This window comes from Prionailurus bengalensis, chromosome A2 (assembly GCF_016509475.1).
Source record: "Prionailurus bengalensis isolate Pbe53 chromosome A2, Fcat_Pben_1.1_paternal_pri, whole genome shotgun sequence".
Taxonomy (NCBI): domain Eukaryota; kingdom Metazoa; phylum Chordata; class Mammalia; order Carnivora; family Felidae; genus Prionailurus; species Prionailurus bengalensis.
In genome coordinates this window covers 152,454,465-152,470,708 of record NC_057348.1, presented here as the reverse complement: position 1 = coordinate 152,470,708, position 16,244 = coordinate 152,454,465, and the positions used below count along the sequence as shown (strand labels likewise).

The 16,244-nt window shown below is 48.7% G+C and overlaps 1 protein-coding gene across 3 annotated transcripts in view; it reads left to right on the top strand.

Annotated features, from left to right (window-relative positions):
* CREB3L2 (cAMP responsive element binding protein 3 like 2) overlaps positions 1–15,801 on the top strand; it is a 120,422-nt gene extending 104,621 nt beyond the window's left edge. For 2 of the 3 annotated variants that reach the window (XM_043589664.1, XM_043589666.1), the window contains 4 exons: positions 6,241–6,340; positions 6,619–6,745; positions 8,397–8,613; positions 10,224–15,801. In XM_043589664.1, the coding sequence (XP_043445599.1) occupies positions 6,241–6,340; positions 6,619–6,745; positions 8,397–8,613; positions 10,224–10,299 (520 nt within the window). In that variant the 3' untranslated portion in view covers positions 10,300–15,801. Of the gene's footprint in view, positions 1–6,240; positions 6,341–6,618; positions 6,746–8,396; positions 8,633–10,223 lie in introns of all 3 variants that reach the window. The other variant, XM_043589665.1, reaches the window with a different exon arrangement.
* Positions 15,802–16,244: the final 443 nt, after the last annotated feature.

Genomic DNA, 16,244 nt, shown 5'->3' with positions numbered 1-16,244 from the left:
GTGCACACACACAAGATAATTATGTATGGCTGAGTATAGATGTGTGTGAATTATATACGTGTGGATATATCACTGCCCTTAGACTTGCTTTTTAATCGTGACCATTGTGCGTTGTAGGTAGCGACCCAGACCCGCCACAGGAACATAATACGTCATATGCATAACTAATAGGAATGCTTCACAAAGGAATGCGTATTTACTCTGTGTGATGTCCTCTAATACCATGTGTTCTGTTTGATTGTTTCCTTAAAAAACGCGGCAGTGGCAACCCAAGTGTTTTCACAACCCACTCATGGCTCATGATTTGGGACTGGGAAAATACTACGCTGTTAGTTCTATAAGGATGTGAAAAAACTTCTTGTATCTCTATAGGCTTATCCAGAGAGTGGTGTATATGCACACACGTATGTGCACACACACACACACCATAGCCCAATTGGTTCCGTTCCTCAGTAAGATGTGTTATGAGATATGATGGAAAGTATGTCTGCTCTCGAGAGGTCCTGGTTTGGAGCTTCTGGCCCAGGAAGGTTTTGGGAACCGCCAGCTGATTCTTTTTCCTGGGTGCTGGCTTCTCACGCCAGTGAGAAACTAGGTCCCTGAATGTTCAGAGCGTAACGTGCAGTAACTGTGTGACCGTTCTCTCTCTCCTTCTTGCCCTGTCGCTCAAAAATAAAGGAAACTGTAGAATACAAAATTAAATGAAATACAAAGAAAACACATGAGGCCATTGATGTATTTCCCTTATTATAAGATCACGTCTTGCACTCCTGGCCATTTTTTAATGTTTTGCCCAGTTTCCCTTGATATGCCTCCCAAGATACAGGGTGATACTTTATTTTGGGCAAGGCTGGCAGCTGCCTTCGACTGCTCTCTTGCAAAGAACTGTATGAGGACAGCCACTCAGTTTCTTTTTACGTCTCACCACAGGACAGAATCCACATTTTCAATCAAGAGTTGGACACTCCCAATTTAACAAGTTGTGAAAAATCTCTTGGCCCAGATAAATGTTTGCTAAGGGTACTCTGTTCTCTAAATTGAGACCTTGCTCCCCAAAGCCTGAGAATTCATTAAGCCATAATTAGCCCCGGTCACTGATGATTTAAAATACAGTAATAAAGGAAAAGTTTATGCTGAGCTTTGAATGCACTGTTGGGTCTGTCCTGTGGTTAGGTTTTTAGAGCTTCAGCTTTAAAATAATTCTTCCGTTTCATCTGCTGGCTGCCTTTTCTTCAGCCGAAGCAGGCTAACAGCTGTCATCCACGCTCCCCGTCCTATGGGCCGTGGCATCTGTCCCCGTGGCATGAGGGAAAATCCCACATCATCTCAGACTAATATTTCAGTTCGGAGACACCACGCTTCCCTGTAAAGAGGGCAGGCTTCATCTGTCATCAGCGGAAAGGGACAGCAAGCACTCTGTAAAGGTGTATTTGCTTCAAGAAATCCAGAGTGTTCCAGGAGGTGGGGGTTCTCTCGTCATTTTGGTAGCTGATTACATCAAAGGAATTGACTTTGATCAGCCGCCTAAACCCAGGACTGGAATAACTTGGTTAAAGGTATGCAGCAGTGGCACCAAGATCTAAACTCAGCCAATCCCCTGTGTGAGCGCAGACATACCAGCTGAGCAATCCTAAAGCCGTCTCATCAGCTCTTTCGGCGTCTCACAGAGGGACACGTCTTGCAGTTTCCGTTTTCCTAAACAAAGCCCAGACATGACTTCCAGACACCTGATGTAGGGCAAGAATCACCCTTCATCCTCTTATCTATCACTTGGCACTTTATCTTTGGTCTATCTGGTGGAGATGTGCCAGGAAATGTTGATTTGCCCTTTCTTTGGTAGCCATATCACGAAACTTCGTTAGTATGTATCTCATTGCCATCGGACTGATTTTTCCTGTGGCTCTTCCATCTGTGGCTTGGCCCCGGTTGATAGTAACCTTTTCTTATCTAACAGTGGATGGTGGACATTATCTCTTCATTGGGCTGTTGTTGATATGAGGTTAATGTCACTGGGCGTGAGAAAAATCTCCTTAACCAAGAAGTATTTTGGTTACAGATTTTGTTAGGTAATAAACCAGGGTACCCATGTTGCAGTGCATTGGAAGGTACCTGAACTACAGCACCAGGTTTTAGTTTACATATTAGGTCTTCAGCTTAACAAGTTACATGTCTTTCAGACAGTTATTTTGTATCTCCGGATGTGGAGTTCCTAGAACTCAATCAGTGGGTGCTCAGTCACTGTTAATTTCCTTTCCTTATGACAACAAAAATGAGTATTTCTGTCAAATATAAATGAATTCCCCAGACTTGACTGGATCATGAAATCTGTTTAGATTTGGGGATGGATGGGCTAGCTAAATCTCTTTCCTTGGGTGAAATCACTCGGAGTTGCTGATGGATGGGCTTCCGAGTGTGATCATTTCTACCATTTGGTTCAGTTCACCTCCACTGATCCACATAGGAGAAGCAGCAGCAAAGAGCACATTATCAATCACTGTTGCTTGCCACCAAAATTTCAAGCTAAGGAAAAAGAATCTATGTCAAAACTACATGTTTGTTCCTCTGAAAGAGTTAGGTTATAAACTGTTAGAAATCAGGGACCATCAAACAACTATTTTCATTTGCAATGGACTCAGAATATAATTATCATGAGTTTGGAGACGATCTGCTGCTGAGTGCCAAGGAAAATGCCATATACACCTGGAAAGCCTGAAGCCTTGCCTGCTCACCCAGCCAGACTTAAATGATCCTTCTTCCAAACTTGTAGCACTTTGCCCCTGTAGCTGGGGGCCCCTTAGCTTGAGGCTAAGACATTCTACCATTGGTGTTTAGGTATGTCTGATCTGTTAGAGCTCTGTTTTTAGGAGGCACAACAGAGCCTCCTGGGAGACTCTTCATCCCAGGGAAATGGTACCAGGGCTAGCGATCTCAACCAGAAATTTGAAGAGAGGAATGATTCCGAGTCATTTGCTGCATTGGTTTTCTTGGTGTTTCGTGCTCCAAGGACTGGGCAAAGAGCAGGAAATGGGCAAAGAGCAGGAAATGAGCAGCAAAGAGCAGGACTGGGCAAAGAGTGTGGGATGGTTGTGGGTGAATAGGGATGGTTGGGAAGAGATGGAAATGGTTTCACTTTAAAATCACCTCAACACTTGGGAAATGGGTCTGGGGACATCTAGAGTGCTGCTGTCTAAAGCCCGGATGGACAAAGGCACAGAGCACAGCTGAACGTGAGCCCCTTCGGCTGCCAGCTCAGGCAGCAGACGGGCCCCATGGGAGTTGAAGTACCCCCTCCTCCTCCCCCACGGAGCGGCAGCCACCACTTTAAGACGTGGCTCTTGGGCAGCGAGCCAGGAAGCCAGGAGGCCCCTTTCCATAGTTTAGTAGGCAACAGAAACATTAATCCGGGACCCCAGGAAGAGGCCAGAATATGAGAGGAAAGGGTTTGTGCTGTCTGGGCAAATACAGGTCTTGTTTGTGGGCTCACCTATATATCCTGCCCCAGGAATCCCAAAATCCAGCACGGAGAGCCCAGTGAGGGCTTTGGGGCCAGCAGCACAGATGGTGGCCAATAAAATGTAAACCCCCACCAGCCACCTGTCAGCTCTGCGAGAATGAATGCTCACCCAGCAAGTGGGTGCATAGCAGTCCACTTAGCGCCCAGCTTGGGAACAGCAGCTTTGCTAGTGGGTAAGAGTAGAGTGCTCTGGGCACCGGGGTGGCTCAATCGGTTAAGCATCTGACACTTGAGTTCGGTTCAGGTCACAGTCTCGTAGTTTGTGAGTTCAAGCCCTGCATGGGGCTCTGCGCTGACAGCGTGGAACCTGCTTGGGATTCTCTGTCTCCCTCTATCTCTGCCCCTCCCCAACCCCTCTCTCTCTCAAAATAAATAAGTTTAAAAATGAAAATAATAACAATAAAAGAATGGAGTGCTCTTAGGGAGTGCGGGGATAAGAGAACAAATTTGACATGGAAAAAAACTTTCTGCATCATATGATCATTTAGTTGTAAATTCTTATTTTTTTTTTTCCCCTTTCTTTCTCAGCTTCGTTGAGGTATAATTGGCAAAACCGTTAGATAGTTAAAGTGTACATGATGAGTAGATACACGCACACATTGTGGAATATTCCTCACATCGAGTTAATTAACACATCCATCACCTCACATATTTACCTTTTTTTTTGTTTTTAATTTTTTATTGAGTGCATTTAAGTTCAACTCTCTTAACGAATTTCAATGAGCCAATACAGTGTTATAGACAATAACACTGTTATTGTCATCATGTTATAGGTTAGATTCTCAGACCTTCTTCATCTTAGAGCTGAAAGTTTGTATCCTTTTACCAGCCTCTCCCCAATTCCCCCAACCTCCAGCTGTTGGCAACTAGTTTTCTACTGTTTCTAAGTTCAACTTTAAAAAAAAATGTTTTTTTCTCTTTTAAGCTTCCAAGTATAAGTCATACCACGTGGAATTTTTCTTTCTCTGGTTTATTTCACTTAGTGTAATGTTCTCCAGGTTCATCATCCATATTGTCACAAATGACAGTCTCTCTTTAAGTAGGATTTAAAATAACCATACTATCAGTGTTTATAAGCTTTGAGTAACATACAGAACACTTTTATTATTTTTTTAAATTTTTTAATGTTTATTTGTTTTTGAGAGACAGAGAGACAGAGCCTGAGCAGGGGAGGGGCAGAGAGAGAGGGAGACACAGAATCCAAAGCAGGCTCCAGGCTCTGAGGTGTCAGCACAGAGCTTCACGCGGGGCTCGAACCCACGAGCCGAGAGATCATGACCTGAGCCAAAGCTGGACACTTAACCAGCTGAGCCACCCAGGCACCCCAAATCTGCCCCCATTCGTAGCCATCTAGCTGCTGAAGGCCGTATCATCCCATGGCCAACCTGTCCCTGCTTGGCTTAAACCCCAGGAGAACCCGTTTCCTTGGCACTTGTCAGGGTAAATGTTGCAAACTCTGGAACCCCGGCTTGTCCTTCGAGTACTTGAAAGCTATTCAGGAGACAGACAGACCGTGGTGAGAAGCAAGTTCTCTGGGAGAGCCCAGAATTCTGCAAACGAGAGATTTGCTGATGTTTCCCAGTGAACTTGTCTGGCCCTCTGATGTGACATCATGGCCTGAATTGGGTTTTTTTTGAAAATTTCTAAGACTCAAGAAAAAGCATCTGCTTGTACAATCTTCGCACTTGGTCACGTGCATTGGGCTTGGGGAAGGGGGCGCGGCCAGGAGGGGCGTCAAGGTCTCTGCTGCTCGCACACACTCATCCCAGGGGCTCTGATTCAGGAGGCAGTGCTGTGAGATCCTTTTCTGTGGCTCACACTGTTCAAAATTCATGAAGAATTTCACCATCTGCTCTTTCTGTGACCTGATGTCACACAGACCAGAATACAGTATTCTCATCCCAAACCCTTCCCTTTTAAGGGTGTGCACACTTGTCCAATTTTAGGGAGAGAACTCTTTTTTTGCTCCTGCCGCCTGTCTCCTCCTGCAGAAGGATCAGAGTCTGTATGGGAGGATGGTTTCCGAGATCCCTGGCTCTGAGCGTGGGTCCAGTTGAGCAGGCCTCTTTGCTCCGTCATATTTTGGCTTCGTTTCTGACTCTAGAGGTGCCATGAGCCTTCAAGAACCACGGCTTGAGGTGCCTCTGGCCGTTGCCTCCCTGCCATTCCTGGTTTTCCCCTCTTTCTCCTCAAATTTGCTAAGTGACCGCTGCTCGCTGATACCGCTGCCATTTCCCATGACGGCCACCACCCCCGGCCACTCCTTCAGTTGTTCTCCGTTGGGCATTTTCCTCTTCTCTTTGCCTTTTCTCCTTCCTTACGTCTTCCTCACTGTTTCTTCTCTCGTGGGTAAGTGAATTGTCCTTGTATCACCAGCACCCGCCCCGCAAAATGTTCTTTTGGCTCATTTTTTTGTCAGTGGCTGACAGACAAGGCCTGGCATGTCAGGGGTAACTTGGGGCAATTCACCTCTGACTCAGAGCAGCACAAGACCCGGATGGGCTGTTCAAGCGGGCTCCTCCCCGGCTCTGGGAAGCTCTACAGCACTGGTTCTGGAAGGCACCGGTGTCCGCATCTTCCTCCGAATGAAACTTTGCCTCGGTGCTGGGTGCACATTCGGGCACGAGGCTTCAGCAGCTTCCCCAGAGCATGGGGGCAGAGGTCACCTGAAAGCACCCCCTTCTGTCCCAGACTCCCCTCATGGCTTTGATTTGTTGCATTTGCAGAACTCTCCTGCAGCAACTACAGAAGCTTCAGACGTTGGTGATGGGCAAGGTTTCGCGCACCTGCAAGTTGGCGGGCACGCAGACCGGCACGTGCCTCATGGTGAGCTTCCCAAAGAGACGGCGCCCTAGGTGCCCCAGCCCACCCCCGTCTCCAGTGTCCCCCCAGCTTGCCCAGTCCAGGTGCGGTGGGAGGAACCACGCGGCTCGCTCAGACGCAGTTGCTTTGCCGCGATGTGACGGCGGGTGACCTGATGGTGCGTTCTGGTGGCCTGATGCAGGGGAGTCCGTCTCCCCAGGCTTCCCAGGTGGTGCAGGGCTCAGGGTTTGCCCTGTGGACAAGGCTGGAGCTGACAGGCCCTGCGTCCTCTCCCCCTGCAGGTGGTTGTGCTCTGCTTTGCTGTTGCATTTGGGAGCTTCTTTCAGGGCTACGGACCCTATCCGTCTGCCACCAAGATGGCTCTGCCCAGCCAGCACTCCATGCAGGAGCCCTATACAGCCTCTGTCGGTAAGACAGCACTCAGCAACTCGTGAAGGATCTTGTTTCATGTCTCTGGGGTTTTGTGAAAGTTCGCCTTTCTGAAGGGAGTCTTATGAGAAAGCCTAACTTTTAAAAAGTGGCAAAAGTGTAGCTTCTCCATTGAAGGGAGGGAAGAGAGACATGGGGGTATGGTGCCCGGGCCTCTGGGTCTCGCCTCGTGTCCCTCACCCACTGGGCTGAGGCACCGCTGGGGATTCTCTAGAGCCCGATAGAGCACAGTTTGCAAACTCTTTTGCTATAGACCACGTTCTCTGGAAAATTCTTGAGGTCTCCTTTTCGCGCTCTGAGAAGGGGGTGGGATGTGGATTTGGTGGGGGGGGGGGTGGGGAATAGACTGGGGGGAGCAGTAAGCTTTCCATGACATCTTAAAGCATTTTTTTTTCAACGTTTATTTATTTTTGGGACAGAGAGAGACAGAGCATGAACGGGGGAGGGGCAGAGAGAGAGGGAGACACAGAATCGGAAACAGGCTCCAGGCTCCGAGCCATCAGCCCAGAGCCCGACGCGGGGCTCGAACTCACGGACCGCGAGATCGTGACCTGGCTGAAGTCGGATGCTTAACCGACTGCGCCACCCAGGCGCCCCTCCATGACATTTTAAAGGAACTCCTGTGTTTCTCCTTCCATTCAGGGGAAATGTATGTTACCATAGTAAGAATCCCAGAAATGAATCAGTCTGTCTTACAAAACATCATGGCCAAGACTGAGAGAATTTAGAGACCTGGGTGTTAGAGAAGTGTGTGGTAACTTCACCCAGATCACTGATCCCTTTTAAGTACGTAGGAAATAACAGCGGTCTCTGGGGATCATGATATATACACCAATACACATGCATATACACTAATTAGAGCAGATGTGGATGGAATTGGAGGTGCTGGATTTGGGGGAGGCACAGTTCTGCGATTCGAAAGGGCTCTAGTCGTCAACCAGGTAGTTGTATCTCCGCCAGGTGTATGACAGAAACACTGGCATTTCAACCAGATAATTTCAGTGATCTCCTGGGAAGTTCTTTTTTCCCTAAGGGAATGTATCTGTAAATTTAAATGGAAGCCAATGGGAGCAGAGTTTCTGTGCGGCAGAGAATTGCTACAGAGCCCTCTAGCAAGGCAGCCGTCCTATAAAACAAAGAAACGGTCTCCATGATTTGATTTATGACTCTGGCTTTGTGCCTCCTCTCGGGTTTCTAAATGAAAACGCAGTTTTCTGCCCTGGTACCTTCTCTCCATGCAAGACCGACTCACTGGAAATGTTTCTTATTTTAGCTGCTCTGGACATCCCCAAGTATTTGACTCCCATTCTTCATGAATTGTTTCCCCCAGATGGTTATGGGTGGGCAAGGAGGGGAGTTTTATTTTCAAAGCAGTGGGGGTGGAAGTTTGCTTCGTGTTTATTTGCTTTCCTTTTGTTCTTCCAGCACTGTATAATTGGTATAATTTTTCAATGCGCAAAACTCTGAAACCCCGAAGCCTTTGTGGAAAGCCAGCTCCAGCTGGCACCCTCAGTTCTGGGCAACAAGAACCCACAAATTGTAATCTGCTCCCAGCCCTGGGCAGTGAGTGAGGGGATGTGGTAAACCCTGCAGTCTTTCCCTAACACCTGTTCCTTTGCTCTGTCCTCAGTGAGATCCAGGAACCTGCTCATCTATGAGGAACATTCTCCCCTGGAGGAGCCGTCCGGCCCAGCCTCAGCTGGGGAACTTGGGCCTTGGGACAGAGGCTCCTCCCTGCTCAGGGCATCAGGGTTGGATCCCAGGCCTGAAGTGGATCTTCCCCATTTCATTCTCTCAAATGAGAGCAGCCTGGAGAAATCCGTGCTATTGGAGTTACAGCAGCACTTGTGAGTCAAGCACACGCAGGTGCACGGATGATGGGTTGTGAGTCAGCAACCTGGAATGTGGGGTGTAGACATTGCGTAGACGTGGCGCAGCCCCTGGGCTCCTTCGGGACCTATTTCCAGGACCCGGGACTCTGGAGAGTTTACTACTTGTCAATAGCTGCCCTTCGCAGAGACTGGGGATGCGGCCTAGGATGAGCCGCCCCTGTGTCTGCTCTGTCACTGGGGAACCAGCAGTGGTGGCTCCCAGAGGTGACTTCCTTCTGCCTCCCCTCAAAGCCTCATAAACACACATATAGCCCGCCCTTAGCAGCGTGCTTGCCACACGAATGCAGCCTTAGGACACCTCCCCTACCTTCCAGCTAGAGACACACATATGTCAGGCTGTGTGTCAATGTATAGTTTTATGATTTGTAAGTAAAAAAATGTATGAATTATAATTATATATCGAGGGACATCGTTTGAGAGGCACTGAGCATATACCTGATTCCATATTGAAAATAACGTATGGGGCTCCAATTCTCCGTGAGTTGTTTCTTTTCGATAGTGATGGAGAACAGCCTTTTTGGAAACACAAAGGCATACAGGATGGCCAGATGTTGTTATGCTGGGGTGGGCTCCTGAAAATGCCAGACGGTGCAGGAAAGAGGGTCTGCGTGCACACTCCTGGGCCTGCTTGGTGTGAGTGGTGACCTTGTTGCCCTGACCCCTGTGCTTCCCAGAAAGTGTGCTCTTCCAATGCTAATGTTCCCACTTGAAGATTCTATTTCAAATTCCTCGGCTTTTTCTCCCCCTAAAGCAGTGGGACAAGGTTCATAATTATGTGTATTTTCATGTGTTTACATTGTACATGCATATTTAACATTTACTAGCACTTACTATTTTAAGTACTATGCAAATGTGAGATATAAATCCTTTTAAATACTTTAAGAGGCGAGGCATTATTATTATTTCCATTCTAGAGAAATTTGTGGAGGAGCCACTGGGAGCTGTAGAGGGCTCAGCTGCTTGATCTTGTGCATATGCATGACACAAGTCTTCTCCCCTCTTGGCTCAACTGTTCAGGGACCCACCGAAACCTCACTTCTTCTGGGATCTCTCCCTGATACCAAAGCCCCCGTAGCCCTCCTCTGAATGCCTAGAGACTTTCTACACTTTAATAGCATTTATTTTCTGTTATGTGTTGAGTGTTATTTCAGGGTAGCTTTTTCTCTTGAATTTATCTGAACTATTAGCATTCTAGGCCAGGAGTCAGACTTTATCCTTTAATTCTCTTCTTTCTGGAATCTAGCATAGGGGACACCACCCAATAAATACATGACCTTAAAGCAATTTATGACAAATCAGCATCACACCACCGTGTTTATCCTCTGGGTTGGGACATCTCCTGTTAGGCGGTGATAAAGGTAAGAATGGGAACAAGAATGAGAACAAGGGCTGGTAGCTGGAAAGTTTGGGAACAGAGGATTGTCATTAGGTGGGAAAAGAGTAAGAACACGCTTGGGCCAGCCCACAAAGTCAGTCATGGAATGATTGTATGATCCTCCCAAGCATGAGAATCATAGTTGTCCGTTGGTGGCTCAGACTCTTTTCTCCTTTCGGTATCTTCACAGGGTCAGCACCAAACTGGAGGGGAACGAGACACTAAAAGTTGTAGAACTCGACAGAAGAGTGAACGCCACCTTCTGAAGAGGCCGTCTCCACCTCCCTCTTTCTCTTTGCTCTCCTTTTACGTCTCCCAACCCCCCTTGTCAGGAGCTTTTCCTTTTTGCTTTTGATCTGGATGAAGACACGGGCGAGCGGTCGTGGCTTTGGATGGGAGGACAGCTTGGGATTTCCACCCGCGGTGAGAGAGCACCTCCCTCTCCCTCCCCCTTGAAGAACGGAGCCCGGCATCCCTCCCTCCCTCTTGCTTGCTGCCATAGGAAATTATTTTAGGTCCGGGGCTGGGACGAGCAGACTCGTTTCCACCAAGAGTGCCAAAAAGAGACTGCCTCTTTCTCACTGTGGGGCGTGAAGAAGAGATGACGCTTGTTCTTTTGAGACCGCACACTCTAGCCACAGAAATACCAGGATGCCTGTTGGGATCTGGCAAAGCACTGACTGATGTCCTGCCTTCCTCAGCCTCGGCTGCCGGAGCGTCCACCCCCGAGAGCCTCGGAGGTGCCGGGGCCTTCAGTGAGCACCCCTGCCACTCTGCCCCGACCGAGCCCTGGCAGATCGTCCTCCCCGGCGCCGGAGCGAGGATGTCCCACCCCCACCCCACCCCCCTTCTCAGGCCGCAAGTGCAATGCCTGAAGGAATCAGGCTCCTCTACTCCAGGCAAACCTGCCCCGTCTTGTTGCTTGTAGGACTTCCCCACATACCCATAGGTCTGCCTCCCCGGCTTCTCCTCCCCGTTTGTAAATAGTATTTATTAGCTCACTGAGGCTTCCCGCTGGCAACCACACTGAAGAGATCCGACGCCTCCCTCCAAACGGCCAAAGTCTCCTGTTGGCCCGTGGAGCTCGGAGGGTACCCGAAGCTCTGGGATCCCAATCCCCCAGATGGTGGCTTCTGTTTGTTTTCATCTTCTTCTTCGACGTCAGCCCCCTCCCCTTCCTCCTCCTCTCCCATCCTCCCCTTCCTCCTCGTCCTCCTCCTTCTTCAACCCGAGGCCTATCGTTGTACTTGGGAAATCCCCGGAAGCTTGGGTCGTCCCACGGAATGAAGTCACAGGGAAAGACGGAGCAACACTTTGCTCGGGTCTGTGGCTCTGTGGCCACGTGCTTTTCCTGCCCTGTTCCTGTGGCAGAAGGGAATCCCCGTCCCCGACATCAGGCGTCGCGGACAACCTTGCTGGCTTGCCTCTCCGCACCTGCGCCCAGCCCCCTCCGCCCCACCTGCCCTGACACTTCTGCTGTACCCTCCCTTCTGCCCCAACACAGAGGGTGGGCCTGAGGCCTGGGGCTGGAGTACGTGACCTTAGTATCCACAGTCTTACCTTTTATAGTCAGGTTTGGCTACTTTGCAGCTCACCCAAAGAGATACCACCTAATCCCCCAACCTACTTTTATTTTTATTTTTTTTTTAATGATTAAAAGTAACTTTTGTAGTTTAAAATTTTCTTTCCTCTTTCATACAGATAAGAAATGGAAATTGCCTTTTTATTGTATAATGTAGAAGATTCCCCTTAAGTGTTTTCCCCTAGCTTGTGAAAGATTTCGTATAAGGAATGTGCTTACCTTTTGTATTTTATTTTTAGTAGCAGCTGCAAGGCCTTTAGCTTTACCTCCGGTCTCTCTCTCTCTTTTGTCGACACTGTCACTGGAACCTGCACTTACGAGGGATTAAGCCCACACCTGGGCCTTTCGTTCCGTGTCAGATGCAGGATTTGGTGTCATTAGCGTTTGCCATCATACCTCATGAGCAGATCCCTGCTTGGTCTGCCGAGGTACATCTGGAGCTCCCCGGGAGTGATTCCTGTCTCTGTGCTGTGGTGGAGAGAGTTCCAGACTGGGAGATGCCAACTGTGTCTCTTCAGCTGTGCGTGGAAGCCGGATCAGGGCTGCTGTCTGCAGTCTCACGGCCCCTCCCGTTGGCCAGAGAGAGCAGAGGCCGTCAGAGTTGTGCGGGAAGAGGGGCTGCCAACATACCCCTGCCCCTGCTTCTCTCCTCTCCCTTCCCTCCTTCCCTTCTGCTCTAGATTTTCCTGGGCCTGGCTGGTGTCGGGTAGGGCCACGGGCTGCTGTGGTTCATCCCTTCCTTTAAAACGCCGCGTGTAATTATCAGGCACATGTAGCCCGTGGGGGCCTGAGGAGGTCAAAAGGAATTAACTCCAATAGTATTTGGCCGATGAGAAGGGAGGGGTTTTGCATTTGAGGGCAGAAGTGTGAGAATGGGTCAGCATACTCACCTGCTGCCATGGAACCAGATCGGGTTTTGAAGGCTCCAGGGGTAGCGGGGGTAGAAAACCCTGTTCTGAATGAGGCGGGAGCCGGGAAGGGCCGGTAGACTTCCAGTCCCTCCCTTAGTACCTTGAGGATTTTATTTTGGCCCCTACCTGCCTTTGCTTGTCGTCCCCTTCTCCAGACCTCCAAACAGCAGGGTGTTCTCTCTGGGACGCTGTTCTTCTAGAACTGAGTCTGTATCTAGAGACCTGAGACATCAGCTTGGGAGCTCAAATGGCCATAGTAAGGGGGTTCCACGTCCTCCTGCTGTTTTGAGAAACGCCTCTGCCCTTCGCTCCCGATGTGGGCAAGTAAAGGGAACGAAATAGTCGTCCCTTGGGGAGGATCCCAGGGCGTGGAGAGGACACAGAAGGGCCGAAGGATACCCAAGAATTCACAGATGTGTGCTCGTTTTCTGTCCCAGGGTTAAGCCCAGACCTCAGTGGATTTGTTTTCCCGGATGCAGCGGTCCGCTAGTCCAGGCAGTAATACCTGGTTAGCCTGCCAATGTCAAGCAGTGGCAGACGTCGGCTTCCAAACTTCAGTTTTGAACACTGTGACACTGTTGGCGTAATCATAAACCATAAATAATAAATATGTTACTCATAAATACATTAATTCTACTCTTCATCGTGTAAGCAGGGTTTCCTCTTCCCTTTCTTTGATTACCCTGGTGAAGGAGATGTCTTGCAAACATGTAGAGAACAAGCAGTTTTTCACTGGGTGAGACCTGAGTAACGCCCCCCCCCCCCACTTGGCCCTTTCCACACAGCTCTTGACTTTGTGCTCAGAAACGGATGCTGGAAATGAAAGGCCTCAGTGCCAGTTTAAGAAAGAATTCCCGTGAAGTGTCAGGACCCTGGAGCCTCGGCCACATAAAAGAGAGTATTATGTCAAAAATCTGATAGCTGAACTAGGCTGTTCCTTTTGCGTGGGGGGTGGGGGTGAACTTTGACACTGGTGTAGGCAAAATTAGATAACCTTTTTTGGCTAATGGAGATGATTTTGACTTGGAGAGCTCATTCGTCGATTGTGAAAGCAGCTTTTGGCTCAACTTACTTATAAAGCGCCTGTAATTACCGTGGTGTTTTTCTTCCCAAATCTCTCAGCTCAGCCTGAATGCCAAAAGAGGGCGGTGACCCTCACGTGCCTGTAGAGCAGGCGTGTCGAATTGATTCATCTTTACGGGGACGTTGAGGCCGTGTCCAGGATTTTGGTCGCGTGCGTTCTGTGAAAATTTTTCGGCACTTCAGGGCTCCTTTCTTCCATGTCCCCAGACCAGGCAAAACCACAGGGAGAGAGTCCGAGGCCTCTTGGGGCCAGCTCTCTTGCACAAACACATCATCAAATGGGGTGTGTCCGTGAACGCAGTGCACAAATGGAGCCATCCCTCTCTTTGCTGAGGAAAGGGGCCACCGGCCTTGGTGACATGAGGAGACTGGAGACGGAGGAGAAGGCTGTGAGCCACCCCCTTGTCTGCATGAGTCGTTCCTTTGGTTCCCTTGAATCCGGTCTTTGCAATCCCTTTATTAAAGACGCCGGCTCTTCCCGCTTGGGGTGGTGCTGGTAGGACCGAGAAGCCTTTAGCAGGTAGTGCTCTAGTGGGAGCCGTTTCATTGGACTGCTTTGCAGCTGAGACAACTAGGAGACATGCGATGGCAGGAGCGCCTCCGGGAGGACAGTCACCGGAGAGAGTGGGAGGCTGTGAAGGAGCCAGAGACCGGTTCGGGTTTCCCATTCAGTTGATCAGTCAGTCACTCCCAGGACTTTGGAGTCTTAACTGAGGCCAAGTGCTGTCTGGAGCTGGGGAATGTTAGGGAGGAAGGGCGCCAAGGCACTTTACTCAATCAGTAGCTACTCGAAAGACAAAAGCACCGGGTCTCTCCCTCCCTCCCTCTTTCTGACACACACACAGGTTCCGGCCTGGTCTCAAACACTGGTTTGTGCCTTAAATGTGCCTTATGTATATGCTCCAGGATGACTGAGGACTCCTTTGTCCCTGGGAGACCTTACGGATAGCCTTATCGTGTTAGAGTGAAGGGAGTGTGGGGGGAAACCTTTTTCCAGAGGCTCAAAAATGGTTTCCTAGAGGTGCGCCATGATCGGCTGCGCACATCCGGAGAAAAGAAATGGGGTTTTATCTGTCAGGAAAATCCCATTTTGTAGAGCTGCAATCACATCAAAAAACGGCCAGCCTGGATTAAACTTCTTATAAATGCTCACAGTAGAACATTTTCTCAGGGTCAAGGAACCTGGCCCATTGGAGGATGAACGCTCCATCTCTCTGTGGCCAAAGAGCCCACACTTAGCACAGGAAAAATCTAGGTATTGTTTTATTTTGTCATTTGGGGCCACATAATTCAGGAATGCTTTGTTTTTGTCTTCGTTTTGAGAAGAAGGGGAAATAGTGTTTCTTGAGCACTTTTTAAGTACTGGCTGAGTACTGTGCTCAATAAATTTTGGCTTTAATAATCTAGATGGAGAAAACGGGGCAACCAGTAACTATGAGAGAGATGAACAGCTAAGTGATATGGGAAGTACGGTCCGTGGATTCGGTGGGGCAGGCTCCTTTCTGTGAACATTGGAGGTTCTCTGGGCAGGAACCACAGTGTCCGCTCCCTGCACCGGACCCACTGTGCAGTGTTCTGCTCTTTGGCTCACACTGGAGATATCCACCAGATGTGTATCTGCTGTCTTGTTCATCCAGTCTTCTGTGAATTCCAGCTAGCAGGCTCTGCATCCTGGGAAAGAAAATCCGCGGGGGTGTTAGCTCCATTCCTCCGCCCCTGTCCTTTGCTCACCAGCTAGGTGAGAACATGAACTTTTTGCACCATGGACCCAGGGCCTACACTCCTAGATCCTCTCCCTTGCTGATAAAACGTTTTCTGAGTCTGTGGAAAACACCAGCACTCCTTGACAAATCATGAGGGACCCCACCAAAACAACGCTGAGCAGACCCTAGACTATAATCAACCATGAGTTTCAATGTCTATGCTGATAGGCTAGACTTCACCTCTCTTTTGTAATAGTTCTATAGACCAGCAGTGTTTAAGTCTAAATATATTGTGAGTCTATTATCTGTCATATTGTGCTGGGTTTTTTTATGGCTTTTTATTCTTCATCATAGCTAAGTGAATACCACAAATAAAAACGCTTTGTAGGATACTTGTAGTTAGTTTGGGAAAAAAAAAAGTGAATTGAAATTGTTATGCTTTTGTATTTCCATTTCTTGCGAATAAAAATATTTTTTCTTAAATAGTAACACGTTGTCTAGTCTTTAAAATCCTGGTAATCTTGTCTTAAAAGCATTTTGCTTTTCTGATGAGCATGACTTCGGATGTGTGCGCCTAACCACCCTTTTCTGATTATCTAGTTGAACTGACAGAAGAGCCTCAAACCGGCAGTTTGTATGTGATCTAGTACTGAAATCCAAGCCTCTGTTGGAGGAATATTGAGAAATGTAATTGTTTTTTCAATCAGTCACAGGAAGAAAAACTGCATTCCCTAGGGATTTTTGCCGCCTGACTGCGATTTTCGTTGTCTCCTACAACTATTCGCTAATGAGATTTCAGAGTTCTTTGGAGTGGATTCTGCCTTCGCCATCTCGGGATGCTGGAGAATGATGGTCTGGGCTTGAGCCAGGAGAGATGGCTTCTCCTTCAGATGGACAGTTGCAGAGGACGCCTCACACAGTGTCGTGCTCCA